This window comes from Vanellus vanellus (genome assembly GCF_965231255.1).
Source record: "Vanellus vanellus genome assembly, chromosome: 18".
In the NCBI taxonomy this organism is placed as follows: Eukaryota; Metazoa; Chordata; class Aves; order Charadriiformes; family Charadriidae; genus Vanellus; species Vanellus vanellus.
The window spans coordinates 3,085,620-3,102,336 of record NC_138923.1 but is presented as its reverse complement, the minus strand read 5'-3'; the positions used below and the strand labels follow the sequence as shown (position 1 = coordinate 3,102,336).

Genomic DNA, 16,717 nt, shown 5'->3' with positions numbered 1-16,717 from the left:
GCACGGCTGTACCCGTGACGATGCGCCCGCGTGTCCCCACGGCTGGCTGCAGGCAAGGGGACATTGCCGGGGGGTTCTTGTAGGGGTGGGGGCAGCTCCATGGGGAGGAAAGGCGCGTAGGCAGGGCCAGCACTGGCCTCGCGCCCTCGCCGGGGACGGATTCACGGAGGGGTGTCCCACACAACCACCTACTGCAGCAAATAAAAATTAAATGCGAGTGGAAAAAACCCTTTTCCAGGCGCTCAGCCCCTGCCTGGAAGTGGCTGTTGGCTGAGCGCTGCTCCGTGTCCCCCTTGGCCAGCCCAGCTGGTGACACACGCAGGGTACAGCAGGGACGGCTACTGCGCCCCACAGAGAGATGCTACACCAGGGACCGAGCTAGGGCAGAGCACCGCGGCTCGCACACGCCGTTTGGCGTTGCTTAAACTGCTCCCCAAGGACTGTGCCCTCCAGGAAGCTTCACCTGCTGCTCTCCTTGACCCCTGGCGCGGGGTCCGGCCGCTGGCACTGCCCCACTGCCGTCGGCACCGCTACCCAACCGCAGCGCCGGCCCCATGGCACGTGTGCCGCAGGGCACGGCCAGCACGCTCTGCCCCAGAGCCCGAGCAGTGAAGGGTGCTGAGAAAACCAGGGGTGCAGCAAAGCAAAGTCAGACGGGATTTGGGGGTTTGGGGTTGTGCCGGTAATACGGCTGTGGCTCAGGTGCCACAGGTGAAGCCCTCTGCCCTCAGGACTCACCCGTATCTAGCCGGGGCCACGTAGCCCAAGGCTAGCGGGACGGTTAGAGGCAAGGGAAACACTGCTGGGAATAATAAAAATAGTGTTAAGCACGGACCTGCTGCGGGGCTGCCGGGGCGCCCTGGGGCTGCTGCTCAGCCCGGGCCTGGGGTGACAAAGCTCCAAATATTTGTGCACTTGACCGAGGCAAAGAAAAGCCCCTTTCCTTCCCCTTCTCCCAAGACAGCAGTATTTGTGCTTGTTTTTTTCCTTTAGCAGAGAGGTCCCGGTGGTTATAATTACACGAGTCATTAAATCAGCACTTTTTCACACACACACACATATATATAATATATAATTTATAGAGAAATGACTTTTGTAAACAATATTCTTCTACTCCAGAAGGAAGTGTAGTCCGTGGCATAATGCAGCTACAAACACGTATCTCACAAAGAGGACCGGCAGCTCCGGGGAGCGGTTGGGAGCCCCGTGCCACCCCCGGCCTCCACACGTGTCCCCAGCGGGACAGTTCTTGGGTGGGGAGGGAACCGGCCGGCTCCGTTTGGGTGTCACCAGTTTCAGCTGAAGCAAACTGGTCCTACTGTGAAACCGAACTGGTGCGAGGTGTCGCCGTTGTGAAAGACGGCCAGGTCCCGCAGGGGCAGCAGGGAGAGCTCCTCTGTGGTGAACTGGAAGATGGTGTCGGTGATGGAGGACTCGTTGTCCAGCTGAAATGAGCACCAGGGGCAGCTGAACGGCACCGAAACCCTCAGCCGCTGGGCCTGAAGGACCCTCTTGGACCACCGGCTGTCCCTTATGCCACTCCGGTGGTCCTTGATGCACCCAACAGCCCCGCGGGAGACCGGTCTCCAACCCTGCATTGCTTCTCCAGGGACATGGCCTTCCTCGTGTCCCCCGGAGCCCACCCCCGTCCCCTGCCACATCCCAGCCTGCTCTCCAAGACCAGGGCAGCTCCTTGGGCCTGGGGAAAGAACGCTCTCCATCCCCATCCCGCCGCATAGAGCCTCATCCCCTGGGTCTATCCCAAGCCCGGGGGGTGCAAACACATGCCGAGGGGCTCTGCAAACATCATGGAATCTTCAGAGTTGGAAGGGACCTCTAGAGATCATCTAGTCCCACTCCCCTGCCGAAGCAGGATTGCCCGGAGCACATCCCTCAAGACTGCATCCAGGCGGGTCTTGAAAACCTCCAGGGAAGGGGACTCCCCCCCCTCCCTGGGCAGCCTGTGCCGGTGCTCTGGCACCCGAACCGCAAAGAAGTGCTTCCGTGTATTTGAACGGAACTTCCTATGTTCCAACTTGTGCCCATTGCCCCTCGTGCTGTCACTGGGAACCACTGGAAAGAGCCTGGCTCCATCCTCCTTCAGCCCACCCTTTAGGTACTTGTACACCATAATAAGGTCTCCCCTCAGCCTTCTCTTCTCCAGGCTAAAGAGTCCCAGCGCTCTCAGCCTTTCCTCGTAAGGGAGATGCTCCAATCCCTTAATCATCTTAATTGCCCTTCGCTGGACCCTCTCCAGCAGTTCCCTGTCCCTCTTGAACTGGGGAGCCCAAAACTGGACACAGTATTCCAGTTGTGGCCTCACCAGTGCCGAGTAGAGGGGGAGGGGGAGAATGCCCTCCTTCGACCTACTGGCCACACTCTTCCATGTGCAGCCCAGGGTTCCATTGGCCTTTTTGGCGACAAGGGCACATTGCTGGCTCAGGGATAATTTGCTGTCTACCAGGATCTCCAGATCCTTCTCAGAACTGCGTCCCAGCAGGTCCGCCCCTAACCTATACTGGTGCCCAGCATTCTTCCTCCCCAGAAGGGGAGGGCTCTTCCAGGTGGAGGAAAGGGTCTGGCTGCGGCCAGGCTTACCACGCAGCCTTGCAGGCTGGCCGCGTAGCTCTGCTCCCGGGAATCGGCCAGGAAGCGGATTTCCTTCTCCGGCTGGGGCTGGCCATGCTCGGGGGCCGGTCTGCAGGAGTAGGAGACCTTCTGGGCGGCCAAGCTGCTGTGCAGGCGGAGGAAGCGGAGCTGCACCGGGCTGGCCCCCGCGTACTCCAGCTGTGGGAGCAACAGGAGAGAAAACCGGGTAGCGGGGGCTGAGTGGAGGGGTCCTGTGCTCCCCCCCAATTGAAAACCAGGCAGGATTCAACCCTCTGCCAAAACACTGGTTTGGGTTTTCTTGCAGAGGGAGGAGGTGTCGTGTCCCACCGTGCACAGCCAGCGAGACCCCGTGCCCAGGCATCGCCCCACCATGGTGGGATGGGCACCAGGAGACCCCCAACCCCACGAGATGGGCTTTGTGTTCCCTCGGCCCTCCCAGCCAAACACTCACCAGGAAGCCCCCAGGGAGGGTGCTGAACCACTCGAAGGTGTCCTCGGAGGTGTAGGCGCTCAGCCAAGCCTTGATGGGGACCTGTGGGGAGCACTGACCGTGTCTCGCTGTCCCAGCAGGGGACAGTGGCACCACCAGGACAAAGAAGCCAGCTATACCAACCTACGCAGCCTGGTCACACACCGTGATCATGACCAGGATCCTCACCCCCCCAAAACTGCTCCAACAGCTCCCTGCGATGGTGGCGGTCACCATGGCAAGGGACCGGCCACGCTGTCCCTCTCCAGCCACACCAACCCCTGTCCTCACCCACCCCGAGGGGTAACACAGGACTGAAGCTGCCCCATGAAAGCCACCCCATACCTGGTTGTGGATGGGGGCTATGCAGGTCTCCCCCCCCGCCGTGAAGTTGCAGAAGGCCAGCAGTGCATCCTGGGGGCTGCCCTGGTTGGGGTCGATGTAGTATTGCCCTGGAGGGAGAGGGGAGCTCCTGGTACCTGGATTTTGGCACAGGCAGGATGCTGCGCGGTGCCCTCCCAGCTCAGCTCCCAGCGCATCCCTGGCTGCAGCCTCCATCCCCCTGGGATGCAGCCTGGCTGCCACCCCATTGCTCCAGGGATACCCATGAAACCCAGCTGAGCTCATCCCCCAAATCCTCATCCCTTCTTAATTCCAAAGAGCTGCCTGTCTCCCCGCTGTGTTGGACCCAGAGCCAGACAGCCCTGGGACCCCTGTCCAGCTCCGGGTCCAACATGGGGGGACCCCATGTGCACCCCAGTACCATCGGGCAGGTTGGGGTGAGCCAACAGCAGCTCCTTGCAGGTGGCTGCTGGGTTGGTTTTGGTGCCGTTGGGATGCTCGACGAGGGCTTGCAGCTCCTGGCTCAGGGTGTCCAGCAGAGCCCAGACCGCTGTGTAATTCAGGTGGTTGGAGGGATAAATTAGGTGCTAAAAGAAAAAGAGGGGGGGTATAAACAAGCCGACATTAGCTGCCCCCTCTTGTTTTGGCCAGGAGCATCATCAGGTGCTCAGGGAGGGGATGGGACATGGACAAGTGTGGTGGGAGAGAGAGATTAGCCGTATCTGCTTGCTCTTTGTGCAAGGACCTTGGTCCTCATGCACAGAGGACCTCAGGAGCAGTGGGACATCGCTGTCAGCCCTTCTCCCCCAGGGTGGCACCCACCAAAGCGGGGATGGAAATCCCTCCCCTCCACGCAGCATCGCCTCTCCACTGCACTCACCCGCAGCTGCTCCCTGGACAGCATCACCGCGGGTCCGCGGGGACCAGGGGGGCCGGTGAGACCCTGGGTGACAATGACAACGCCGGTGATGCTGGCTGCTGCCCACCAGCCCTCCGCCACGCCTGCAGCTCCTCCAACGGTGCCAGCAGCCGGCGGCTACCCCCACGGCACAGCACGGTGGGACCTCGCTGCCAGATTTGGGGGGGTGGGGGGGAGCAAGGGACCCAAATTGTGGCATGAGGGACATTAGTGGCTCCACTTACCGGCAGGCCCCGCATGCCCCTGGCTCCTGGCAGCCCTGGGAAGCCTTTCAGTCCCTGGGGAAGGATGAGGCAGAGGAGGGAAGAAAAGCAAGGTGGAGGGATGCTGCCATGCCGAGCGGCACCCCAGGGTGCCCCGTGGGGCCGCCCCACACGCCGGGGAGAGGGCATGAGGGGAGGATGCCCCATAGCAGGGCTGAGCATGGCTCCCAGCGCTCCCCCCAACTTACTTTGGGTCCGGACAAGCCCTGGAAGAGAAGGACAGGATCCAGCTAAGAGGGAGGGAGACGGGATCGAAGCCCCTTCCCAATGTAACCACCATGGGACCAAGAGCGATCCCCAAACCTGCCGGGAGGGCAAAGGACTCACCGGTGTCCCAGGGATGCCAGGGTGTCCTCGCGGGCCGGGGGGGCCAGCGTCACCCTGCAAAGACACCGGAGGAGGTCAGGGCACTGCACAGGGCATCCCCCAGCCCCATGTCCTTCTATAACCCAGCCCCTTCCCCAGGTGGATTTTGCACGGAAAAATGAGGAATTCACCCCAAATACTCATCTTGGTTCCTGCCGCCCTGCTCCACCCTGCCCTTACCTGCTGTCCCTTGGGTCCCGGCCTTCCGGGGACACCGTGGGGTCCCAGCTTCCCCTAGGAGATGGGTCAGGGTGTCACACAGAGTGACGAGGGACCGCGGGGAGGGAGGAAAAGAGCAAAACCCTTCACGCACCTTGAAGCCATCGTCCCCTTGCTGGCCCAGGTCGCCCATGCTGCCCTTCTCGCCCTAGAAGAGAGTCAGGGAGAGCTTTGGTGGCAAAGAGGAGGGTAGAAACCCCCCAGGACACCGGCCCGGGCAGGGGGCTCTGTCCCAGAGGGTGGGCATTGGCAACCCCGCTCGAGTTACTCCATCAGTGGTATTTCATCAGGTAGGCAACGGAGGCTTTGCTTGGTGCCTGACCCTGGCAGGGGATACCTGCCTGGGGATATTTCCCCAGGCCAAACGTCTTCTGGCCTCCAGCAAGCAGCTGGAAATGGGAAATTCCCAGTTACGGCTGGCTGCAAAATTTCTGGGGAAAAAAAAAAAACAAAACAAAAAACCAACCCATCCTTTTGATTTGGTAGAATTAACTGTACCCATATTGCTGGGGAAGGAGGCGGCGTGGTGGACCATCTGCCTCCCCTGCTCAGCTGCGAAGGCCAAACTGAAAGTATTTTATCCCAGACTAAAGTAACATTCAAGAAAACCTCGGAAGTTCCCAGGAAACACTTTGAGAAAATAAAGAAAATTTCTTGTGTGCTGAAATCTGGTGGAGCAGGGGAAGAAAGCCCAGCGTGGCAGCTGCCTGCAGCCTCCCCTCCGCCTGCTCCGGCCTCGCTGGACACCCTGGACTTTAGCTTCTGCCATTGCTCATTCAGCTCACAATAAATTTAAAGCTTTATTTATTACCGGGGTTTCATTTTCCTGAAGGCTGTGAGCAACTACCCACCGCCAGGGACTGCGTGTCACTCTTATTTACAGCCTTGCGGCTGACAGATGGGACCGGGAGGGGGTGCTTGGCTTCTCGGGCCAAGGTTGGATCCATCAGCTCATCAGTAATGGCACAGAGGAGGTATGTGCCCGCGCTGCGTCAGCATCAATGCTGAGAGCAGGGGATTAAAAGACTGTACAGGCTGCTGCTTGCAACTCCAGGAGGATGGAGAGGCTGGAAAAGGACCCGGTTTTGGAGAAAGTCTAAAGGTCCCATCTCCCAACACCTGGGGACACGGTGGTCATCCCCCAAAGAAGATCGCTGCAGCGATCAGGGTTCAAGAAGAGGGGAGTAAGTGATGGCATCCAGCAAATTAAGTGCGAGCCTGTGCCCGGAGTCCCGGCTGTGCCTGGGGCTCACGCGCCCGGTACATGTCACCTACCTTGTGTCCTTTCGGTCCGGGGTCTCCTTTCACGCCCTTCAGCCCCGGGATGCCCTAAGAGAGAAACAATGAGGCACCGCATCACCCTGCAGTGGCGCTGCTCCCGTCGGCTCCCCGGCAGGGAGAGACCTCACTACAACCCAGGTTGCCACCAGGATTCTGAGAATTTCAGGCAGTTTTAGAAACTTTGAGTCATTTCTCATCGAATCTTTAATTCTTGCTCTCGGGAGGATCCCTCAGCAAAACCCCATTAAAAATGCAGTTCAGGTCCCTCGGCTGGTTGCAGAACATCCCGCTTTCTTTTTTTTTTTTTTGCTGAAGTTTCCAAAGATGGAATTTTTAATTTAAATACAAAAAAAAAAAACCAAAACGTTTTCAAGTAATTAAAAAAAATACATATAAGCAGATTTTTTGACCAGTGCTGGCTGCTGCAGTGCAACCAGTCCCTCCAGCCACGGCAGCTCGCTGGGAACACGGGCTCAGCACTCAGACACTTAACTGGAAGGGAAGAATTTAGCCTCTAGAACAACATATTGGACACTACGTCATTTGCCTGACTGCACACACGCTGCTGGATGCTTATGTGGGAGGAGAAGGCAAGATGAGATGGCTGAACGACGGGTGGATGAAACACGTAGGAGCTTCACTTGTTTTAAGTGTGTCTCTGCTTTGGTTATCTGCAGAGCCACGTTGACCCGTGGGGCCGAACGGGGAGCAACCAGCACCCCAAAACTTTCAAGCTAATACTCACGTAGGGTCCTTGGGGGCCCTGGGGTCCTTCCAGCCCCTCGTCACCTGGGTAGCCCTGAAACGCGAAAGCGAGAGACCCTGGAGGGTGGGCACAGCGGTGCGGCGCGAGAGCAGGGCAGGGGCCATGCAGCCCACGGGGGCTGTGGGGGGGGTGGGAGATTCCCCCCCCTTGGGCTGAAAGGGACTGGGGACACAGAGCTCTGCAGCTACGCGCTGCCCCTATATTGACCTATCCTTTTCTAAGCCAGGGGCTCGGGGGGGGGGCGCGAGCTCCCCCGAGCTGCCAAATCAGCCCTCATCCCAGCGGGGCAAAGCCAACCTACCTTGGGTCCCCGGGGACCTCTCGGGGGCCGGTGGCCCACCTTGCCTCGCTTGCCCTGGGAATGACAGATTAGAGACTCACGAGGAATTCCAGCCTGCCAGAAGCCCTAAGCCACCCCCTCCCCCTCCCCCCCCCAGGGATGCGGAGCCCCCAGCAAACCGTGGCCCCTCTGCGAGACCTCCGCAGGCTCCCAGAATCAGCCCCATGACTCCCACCACCCTCCACGGGGACAACAGTGCCATTTACCCGTCTGCCAGCTTCTCCGGGGACCCCTTCTTCCCCTTCACGCCCCACATCGCCCTGGGGGAAGAAGAGATGGGAGATGGGGGTCACCAGCAGCCTGGCCACATCCCCCCAAAAAGGGGCTGCTGCCTGCATGGAGATGGGGACAGAGCTCACCAGTCGCTGCGGGACCATGGGGATGGACACCAAGGCCATGGTGCAGAGTTGGCCAGTGAAGGGGATGTCCCCTGTCCACCCCCCCCAACCAAGGGCACCTAAGCCAGGATGGGGGCAGCCCTGTGGGGCTGGTGGGGGGCTGAGGTGGGGACACTTGCCAGCCCCTCACCCAAAAACCAGCCAAGGCAGCCCAAGGGCATCCGAGGGCTCTGTGTTTGGCCGGCACCGATGCTGCCTTTACAGCGGGGAAAAATTTCACCCCCCACGCCCCCCGGGGTGATTCCCACTGGTTTCTCTCCAGGGACCACAATGGGGTTGACCAGCTCAGGCTTGGCTACCTCATGGCTGGTGGCCCCAGTCCCCCTTGGGTGCCATCCACAGAAGAGGATTTCAGAGGTACCTTTTCTCCTTTCCGACCTTTCCGCCCTTTAGGACCGGCTTGTCCCGGCGACCCCTAAAATCCCAAAGGGGAAGGAAGCCCCTCCGTAAGGATGCTGCGCCAGGGATGGCCCCTCCCGGCCTCCCTCCCCGCTCTCGCCACGGCGGGCACAGGAGGATGCTCTGAGCTGACATCTCCGTCGGGGATTTTTACCCCTCTCTGTTGGGCTGTTTCAGCGGGAGCAGGAGATGCCGCAGCCGGGAGACCCCCACCCTCCCACTGCCTATGCCAGGGAGAACCGGTATGGCTCCATCCCCATTCCTCACCATTTGTCCCGGTTTTCCCGGCTTGCCCCGCTGCCCTTTCGCACCCGCCAGGCCCTAGGAAGGAAAACAAAAATCCACCCAACCCTAAAAAATAAGCTCCGGGGTTATTCACCGCAGTCCCAGGCAGGCTGGCAGAGTGGCACAGACCTGCGAGAAAAGTCAGATGCGGAGAAGCGGGGCAGCAGAGGAGCCCACTCACCTCGGTACCGCTCAGCCCCCTAGCTCCCGCTTCGCCCGGTGGCCCAAGAAGACCCTGAGTTCATTTTGGGGACAAAACACAAGGCTGGCATCAGCTCCGGGTTATTTGGGGGAAGGCGGGAGGGCGAGAACAAAGCCGGCTGCCTCAGCCCGGGGTCTGCATGGGGGTTGTTTCCCGCAGGGACCTCAGGTGGCGGAGCCGTGCCGGGGAGGGGAGGGCCACCCTGTGGGGATGTCCCCTGCCCGTCCCCTCGGCGCAGAGAGGAGTTACCTGCCGGCCCAGCTCTCCCTTGGCACCCGCCGCTCCTCTGGCTCCTTCGTGCCCGGTGTAGCCCCGCAGCCCGGGGATGCCCGCCGGTCCCCGGGCACCCGCTGCGCCCTGCGGTGCACACAGACGGGGGCACCGGTTACCCCCCAGCCCCATCGGGAGCGGGGTCTGAGCAGCCGCCCCTTGAGGGGCTTCAACTACACCGAGCGATGGCTCTCGTTGTCTGCTCTGCAAATCTGCCCAGAGTTTATTCCGCATCCTGACCTCTCCCAGCAAAGGCAATGCCCAGTTAAGGACGTGTCTTGCCCGGGCAGAGCAGCACTGCAACAGGGGGAAACTGGGATGGGAGTGGGATTTGTCCTGCAGCCGTGTAGGGCATTGAGAAGGCTCTGGGGAGATCTTATTGCGGCCTTCCAGTCCCTAAAGGGGCTACAGGAGAGCTGGGGAGGGACTTTTTACTGGGGCATGTAGCGATAGGATGAGGGGGAATGGCTTCAAACTGGAAGAGGGCAGGTTCAGATTAAACATTAGGAAAACATTTTTCCCTGTGAGGGTGGTGCGGCACTGGGACAGGTTGCCCAGAGAGGCTGTTGAGGCCCCATCCCTGGAGGTGTTCAAGGCCAGGCTGGACGTGGCCTTGGGCAACCTGGGCTGGGGGGAGGTGTCCCTGCCCAGGGCAGGGGGGGTTGGAACTCGATGATCTTCAAGGTCCCTTCCAACCTAAACCATTCGATGATTCTGTGCACATCAGGGCCACGACCATACAAATGCATCTCGGGGCAGCGCAAGCGCTCCAGAGCACAGGGTGGTTCCTGGAGCCCTCTGACCTTACGGCCACGGGCGGATTTGCTCTGTGAAAGCAGAAAAGGGGGAAAGCAAATGCCCTGGACCTGCCTCAGGCACACTCCAACAGCCGAGCGTTAATTGCGCAACGGCTACGGTACTTCTGCACGGTTTTTAAGAGCTGTACTAAAATGCCTTTACGGACCTTTGGCTCTAGGGATACCAAGGAAACGATGACTCAGTTCCAAAGCCATTTGTAGGGCAGGACCCGTGAGACACAGCCTGGCACCTGGGCTGGCCGAGCTCGCTTTTATGGCCGTCCCCGGGTGACACAAAGCCGCAGCCCCCAGGCTCTGCTTCTCCATCACAAGATGCCACCAAACCTCTTTCCCAGGGAAGTTTGGCAGGGGCAGGGTGGGTACTCACCGCCGGACCGGGCTTGCCACCATCTCCCTTGACTCCATCATCTCCAGCGAGTCCCTGCGGTGATGTCGGGGATTTAGAATAAGCCCATCACCAGCGTGTGCTTCGCGCTCGGGCTCTCTGCAGGTATTTTAAGCATCCTCTCCCTCGTACCCCATCCAGCCGGCCAAGGCACGTGCCCTGGCAGCACCCAGGCACCGCGGCGGAGTGAACATGATGCGATAGCAACAACGGGTCTTCCACAAAGCAACCCTGAGTTGACTGAAACAGTCTGATTTTTGGGGTGGGGGCACGTAATTACCTCCTGGGAGTCAGTGCTGAGCTGTGAGGCATTAAAACCCCCTCCTCCCTCCTGAGCCCCCTCACCTGGGCAGTTAAGGGGCAGTAAATCCTTTGGCTTTGGTTTGTATTGGAAACGGTGAAGCACTGGGGAAGCCTTTGGCGGCTCTACAAGATCCCAGGCATCAGTACCTCTAATCCTGCCGCACCAGTAGGTCCGTCCATGCCCCGTGGCCCTGGATCTCCCTGAGGAAGAAGGGGAAACAGCTCTGTCCCCAGCAAACCCCTTCCTTGCCTCGTTGACTTTGGATCTCAAGCAACGAGGCAAGGAGCATCCCATGGAAGGTCCCTAAGGTCACCAGCCCACCCGGGTCTGACCCAGCTCCTCCACCACAGCCAGCCCCACCACGTCCCCCATCAGCCAGAGACAGAAAGCAGAGCTTGGGAAAAGACCAGAAAAGGGCATTTAACCCAGAGATGAAGGGTTGGAGCCATCACCCCGCCATACCTTCACTCCCTCGGGACCGTCAAGCCCAGGAGGACCTCGGAGACCCGTCCCACCCTGTTCAGGGCACAAGCAAAGGAGCCCCATGGATTCAACCCTGCCCAGTGCTCCCAGTCACAGCCATGTCCCCTTGACAGGTCTGTGATCAGCTGAGATGGGAGGAGGGACACGAGCTGACTTACAAACCATCCTCTGGCTCCGCCAGGTCCCGCAGCTCCAGTGACACCGACCTGGCCCTGGGACACAGAAGGAGATGTGCTCAGCAGGGTCCCAGCCTGGCCAGGGGGCTGGAGCTTGGCCGGAGGCAGCATTAACCCAGACTGCCCAGCAAGTCCAAACTGTCCTTCTGTGCCAACGAGACCCAATTTTGGAGTCGTGCCCATGAGACATGAGACACACACCTCCCTAATTATGGGGATTTGCCAATTCCCAGCATTTTCTGCGGCTCCTGGAGCCCGAGGTTTCCTGCCGGGGGGTGAGCCCCCCCTCCTGGGCACCCAGCACCCAACTGCCAGCCCCCACAGGGACACGGGGAGCGCAGTGGGCTGAGGCAGCCTCTGTACTTGCCAGCAAACCTTCTTGGCCCTTCTCTCCTTTATGGCCTTTTTCTCCAATTTCCCCCGTGGCGGCTCCCGAGCCGGGTGCTCCAGGAAGGCCCCTGGGGCCAGCGTCACCCTGCTCAGGGATGGAGACGGAGTTGTCACCACAAAGGAGAAAAAGGAATAGCAATTAAATGAGCTTCTGTGTGGGGATGATGCGTTTCACCCTCTCGCTGGGTGCCGCAGACAGACGTTCACCCCAGGGTGCTCAGGAGAGGTGCTGATGGGATTCGGATTTCAAGCAACAAGGCAAGGAGCATCCCATGGCAGGTCCCACAGGTCACCAGCCCGGCCAGGTCTGCCCCAGCTCCTCCACCACAGCCAACCCCACCCACCACAGCCAACCCCACCACGTCCCCCATCAGCCAGAGACGGAAAGCAGAGCTTGGGAAAAGACCAGAAGAGGGCACCTCCAGTGGTCCTCAGCCATGGGGACACCCCTGTCCTGCTTCTGCCCTCACCATGACAAATGGGACGGCAGAGGCTGAGCAAGACTATGGGTGTCCCCGAGGTGCTGCAAGGAGGGACAGAGTTAGAGGTGCTCCTCACCTTCTGTCCCTGTGGTCCTGGGTCGCCCGGGTCTCCAGCATCACCAGCGTCACCCTGCCCGGAGGGGAAATATCGTCATCAGATGCAGTGGCTGTGCCCCATCCCTGTCCCAGGGTTGGTTAAAAGCTGAGCTCCGACTTCCACGGGCTTCTCCACCCTCCTCTGGCTGGGATTTTGGTGCTGGGTAAGAGATGGCCCCACAGCTCCGCCTGCACCAGGAGGTCACCCCCACCCCAAGAGCGAGCGAGGACAGAATGCCAAACACAGCCAAAGCAGCACCTCGTCTGGCAAGGGGACCCCACAGAGCATCAGCCCCCTCCTCCCACGGGGGCACCTCAGCCTGTCTGAGCGAAGCCATAGCATGTGCAGTTGTCCAGAGCCAGTGCATCGGGTGGCACACATTCCCTGTCCCCATCCCCTGGCAGGTGGCCGTGACACCATGGTGTCAGCCAGCACACGTACCTCCTTGCCTTGCTCCCCGGGCCGCCCCGGGGGCCCCTCCTGCCCATCGTCCCCTGGCTCCCCGGGGCCCCCTCTGATGCCCGGAGCTCCGCAGGTTCCTGCCTCTCCCTGGACAAGGACAAAGACAACCGGGATTATTCTTGCCTGACTTTGCCAACTCTGCCCTCCATCGTTTCTCACCCCACAGCATCCTCGCTTTTCCTTTACCAGGTACCCAAGCTCTGAGGGCACCTGGACCCCCCGTACCGTACCCAGCAATGTAAATCCCCAGGCACGAGCATGCTGGGGGTGGATTTCAAACAGCCCTACGTGGATTTAGGTGCCCGCCTGCCCCTGCAGCAGTGGGGCCAGGCAAGCCCAGCACCGCCAGCAGCATCACCCCCTGCACCCAGCGGGAACAGACCTGCTCGCCTTTGAGCCCCGGCTGACCCTCTGCTCCCGGTGGTCCCGGTGGTCCCTGGGGAGGAAACACACAGCCCAGCCCCAGCACAGCTCCTTTACCCCGCGCTGCTCAAAGCCTTTGGCTCAGCAAACGCAGACACAGCTTTAAACTTTTTGGTTTGGTTGAGGATCAGCAACCTCCTCCCGTCCTCTCCCAGCCCTGGGGAAGGCAGGCGGGGAGAGGCAGGCTGGAGCGGCCCCGGCCGAGGGAAGGACAGGGTGCCCAGCGGACGTACCTGCTCGCCATCCAGCCCGCTGACGCCGGCTTCCCCGGCATCTCCCGCATCACCCTGCAAGAGGACGCACAGACATTAGGACAGACAGCCATGGTGGTCCTCCATGCACGCCCCGCTGCCCCAGCCCCCGCAGGAGGGCTTGCAAGGCTCTTCTCCCACCTCCCACGTAAATCCCCATCCCACTGGACAAAGCCAGTGGCCAAACTGGGAGGAATGCTTGCACCTACAGCCCAGGGGAGGAAGAACACGCCTTTGGGCAAGGAGAGCGAGCCCAAAGCTCTGCCTGCTTGGGCAGCTCAAAACTCACCTTCTCTGTCCTTACCTTCTCTCCTCTCATCCCCGAAGGTCCTTCAGGTCCATTTGGACCTTCTCGGCCCTGAAAACAAACAGTATCAGCAGCAAGGCATTGCACGAGCTCAGGAGGCCTTTGCAGCTCCCGAGCGGGGGAATGGGATGCCCCAGCACACCACGTCCCCACGGGCAGAGACACCACTCGCAGCTTCTCAAGCCCCTTGCACCACCTTCCCTTCTCCTTCTCTTCCTGCAGGTGCTTTGGGGAGCGCCCTAAAAGCATTGGACCAGCAAAATCTCACACCCTGTCCTAGTGGCTGAGGCAGGAGGTTGTGTTGGGCACTGACTGAAGGAACCACAGATCTGCACTCACCGGGTACCCAGGTGGGCCAGCAGCACCAGCCGCTCCAGGAGGCCCCGTTTCTCCTGCCGAGCCAGGCTTTCCGGGGATGCCATCCAGCCCCCGTGCACCAGGATCACCCTGCAAGGCCAAAAGGCCACTTAGGTACCCCAAAATGCAGCGCGGGGTGCAGTTCCAGGGAAGGCAATGCCAGTGGGAGCCCCATGACTGAAGCAGCTGGGCCACCATGGGGTCCGCAAGGTGCCACCTGCACCTGGTGGATACCAGCGCCTCATCACTGCAGGTCCAGGAAGACACTGCTGTTTCCATACCGGACTTGTCACCACCCAGCTACCCATGCGTGGTTTGGGTTATACTCTGCCCCACAACCAGCCCAGAGGTGAAGCTGCCTCCAGTGTAGGCACCTCTCTTTCATCCCATTGGACATCACCCAACTCCAGTCTACAGAACATCTCTGCAAGCTACAGCTCTCCCACTTACAGGCAGCCCTGGAAGCCCTCGAGGACCCGGGTCTCCTGCTCTGCCCTGAAACAAGAAGGATGCTCAGCAGCGTGGTCACAGCCAGGAGATGCAGGGGACCCCCAGCATGGTGAGGCTTCGCTCCGACAGCCCCCGTGTGCCCGGGCCACCTCCGTGAAGCATCAGGACAAAACCTAGCCAGCAACGAGCGGGACCAGGGTCCTGCCTGCTCCTGCAATGGGGTCTGGGATCCACGTTGCTAGAGCTATAGGTAGCACAAGGTATATATTGTACATCCGCAGGAGACCGTGGCAGAGGGAGCGGAGCAAGCCAGAACACGGGGAGCACAGCGAGCCCTACCTGGGAGCCAGGAGCGCCTCGTGGACCAGGGGGACCTGGCAGGGCCTGGGGGAGGAGAAAGCCATCACAGCCCCGCGCCGCGGCCCCCACTGCTCCCCTCGCCCCAGTTTAGTTCCTTGATGCCAGTGGCAAAGGTTTCTTGTTTTCCCACGCCCAGCCCAGCAAAGGCGACTTGGCTCAGTGCTTCTCTGGGAGGCGGCAGCAAACAGCGCTCACCTTGGGACCAGCTTTTCCTGGAAAACCTGGTGGGCCTTGGGCTCCCCGTTCTCCCTGTTGGGAAGCAAGAAAGATTTCCTTTCTGCTGTATGTTTTAATGCAGTAACCCCTTATGGAAAGGAAAGGAAAAAAAAAAAAAAAACAACCCAAACCCAGCTGCCTGGCATCTTCTAACAAGCCACAGGAGTCTGGGCAGATGAAGTGCTGGAGAACCACCGTTTCACCCAACATGGGTGCCATCTCCAGCCATCCTCTTCCTGCCACCCCTGCAACCTCCCTGGCACGGCTGATGGAGACCGTTTGCAGACACCAACCAAACCCATCAGTTGGGTTCAACAGCCCAAACCCAAAAATGTTTCCGAAGCCTGGACTCCCACCCCAGCGCATGTCCTCACCGCAGTGCCGGTTTTCCCAGCCCTACCTTGTCTCCCCTGCGCCCTGGCCTCCCGCGGTCGCCAACAGGTCCTGGGTAGCCCTAGGGAGAGAATGGCATTAGGAGGCAGCTGGGGCCACCTGGCACCTCTGGGGATTTGGGAGAAGGTGGCTGCTGAGGCTCAGCTCTCGCCTGGGGAATGGCAGGACCGCGGGCACCGCAGGAGCCCTGCCAGGATGGCGAGTCCCTGGCTGGAGGCAGTGCGGCTCCGGCGAGCCTCCCCCCAGCCCGGCCGCTGCCCACAGGCAGGCGGGCAGCGCCGAACCCCCTCCACGGGCAGATCTGTCACTTACGTAGGTGCCGACAGGTCCTTGCGGCCCCTCGGAGCCCGGCTTCCCAGGCAGCCCCTGCCAGGCAAGACGAGGGCATTAACAAACCTCCACTCCCAGGGATGCGGGCAGGCATCTTCCCGTCCTTGGTGTCCACGTCTGAACCCACAGGATCCTCCCAGGTCTCCCCATGGCAGCCGAGAGCCTCTCAGGGCTGTTCACCACCATCACTGCTCCAAGCAGCCCCCCCAGTGTGCTCATGGACCCCCCAAGCCCCAGCTCTCACCTTTGGGCCTGGAGAACCTGGGTCTCCATCAGGTCCGGGTTTTCCCAGAGAGCCCTTTGGAAAAATTTGGGGAGGTGATGTCAGTCAAAATGCTGCGATGAGACAAGCCCCACCGAGCCACTGCTGCTGCCTCTGTGCTCATGGACAAGCGTCATCTGTCCAAACTGGGTTTGTTGGGGACAAACTCTGCCACTGTGGCCCATCCCGGTGGCTCCTGCACACCAGCGCCCCATGGCTGGCTCTTCGGCAGGGTTGTCACCAGGAAGGGTGACAACACTCACTCTTGGGGTAGTCACCGAGCCCAGCTGAGAGTGGGCTCTCAGGAAGGAGCTCTTCCAGTTGCAGGAGCTGCTCTGGGTCTCCATCCTGGTGGGCAAAGACATGGGAATGGCCTCCCTGAACCTGTACCACCCGTTTCTGCCTGGGATGGAGCAAACGCTTTGATCCCCTCCCAGGACCATGCTGCTATTTGGCCACCCCAGTGAGAAGGGTTTCCATGGCTTGCGGTCCCCCCCAGAGATCCCATTAGGCTTGAGGAAGGCTGCCAAGTCCCTTTGGCAAGCTGATTCCCTAGGGAAATTATTTTCCTCTTCCCTAGCCCCAGCTCTTCCTGCCACGCAGCCTTTTTTATGCCTTTTAACCAGAAAAGATTCAGGTCCT

The 16,717-nt window shown here is 60.4% G+C and overlaps 1 protein-coding gene across 1 annotated transcript in view; it reads right to left on the bottom strand.

Annotated features, from left to right (window-relative positions):
- Positions 1-1,295: 1,295 nt before the first annotated feature.
- Positions 1,296-16,717, bottom strand: part of LOC309679271 (uncharacterized protein) — a gene marked incomplete at both ends in the record, with an annotated part of 69,082 nt that continues 53,660 nt past the window's right edge. The window contains 36 exons of the mRNA XM_082492550.1: positions 1,296-1,445; positions 2,599-2,787; positions 3,062-3,142; positions 3,425-3,531; positions 3,843-4,008; positions 4,302-4,364; positions 4,565-4,618; positions 4,792-4,809; positions 4,931-4,984; positions 5,150-5,203; positions 5,283-5,336; positions 6,464-6,517; positions 7,215-7,268; positions 7,537-7,590; positions 7,782-7,835; positions 8,335-8,388; positions 8,640-8,693; positions 8,839-8,892; positions 9,109-9,216; positions 10,315-10,368; positions 10,783-10,836; positions 11,099-11,152; positions 11,278-11,331; positions 11,663-11,770; positions 12,244-12,297; positions 12,706-12,813; positions 13,109-13,162; positions 13,383-13,436; positions 13,705-13,758; positions 14,047-14,154; positions 14,515-14,559; positions 14,854-14,898; positions 15,070-15,123; positions 15,491-15,544; positions 15,796-15,849; positions 16,058-16,111. Of these exons, the coding sequence (XP_082348676.1) occupies positions 1,296-1,445; positions 2,599-2,787; positions 3,062-3,142; positions 3,425-3,531; positions 3,843-4,008; positions 4,302-4,364; positions 4,565-4,618; positions 4,792-4,809; positions 4,931-4,984; positions 5,150-5,203; positions 5,283-5,336; positions 6,464-6,517; positions 7,215-7,268; positions 7,537-7,590; positions 7,782-7,835; positions 8,335-8,388; positions 8,640-8,693; positions 8,839-8,892; positions 9,109-9,216; positions 10,315-10,368; positions 10,783-10,836; positions 11,099-11,152; positions 11,278-11,331; positions 11,663-11,770; positions 12,244-12,297; positions 12,706-12,813; positions 13,109-13,162; positions 13,383-13,436; positions 13,705-13,758; positions 14,047-14,154; positions 14,515-14,559; positions 14,854-14,898; positions 15,070-15,123; positions 15,491-15,544; positions 15,796-15,849; positions 16,058-16,111 (2,538 nt within the window). The remainder of the gene's footprint in view (positions 1,446-2,598; positions 2,788-3,061; positions 3,143-3,424; positions 3,532-3,842; positions 4,009-4,301; positions 4,365-4,564; positions 4,619-4,791; positions 4,810-4,930; positions 4,985-5,149; positions 5,204-5,282; positions 5,337-6,463; positions 6,518-7,214; positions 7,269-7,536; positions 7,591-7,781; positions 7,836-8,334; positions 8,389-8,639; positions 8,694-8,838; positions 8,893-9,108; positions 9,217-10,314; positions 10,369-10,782; positions 10,837-11,098; positions 11,153-11,277; positions 11,332-11,662; positions 11,771-12,243; positions 12,298-12,705; positions 12,814-13,108; positions 13,163-13,382; positions 13,437-13,704; positions 13,759-14,046; positions 14,155-14,514; positions 14,560-14,853; positions 14,899-15,069; positions 15,124-15,490; positions 15,545-15,795; positions 15,850-16,057; positions 16,112-16,717) is intronic.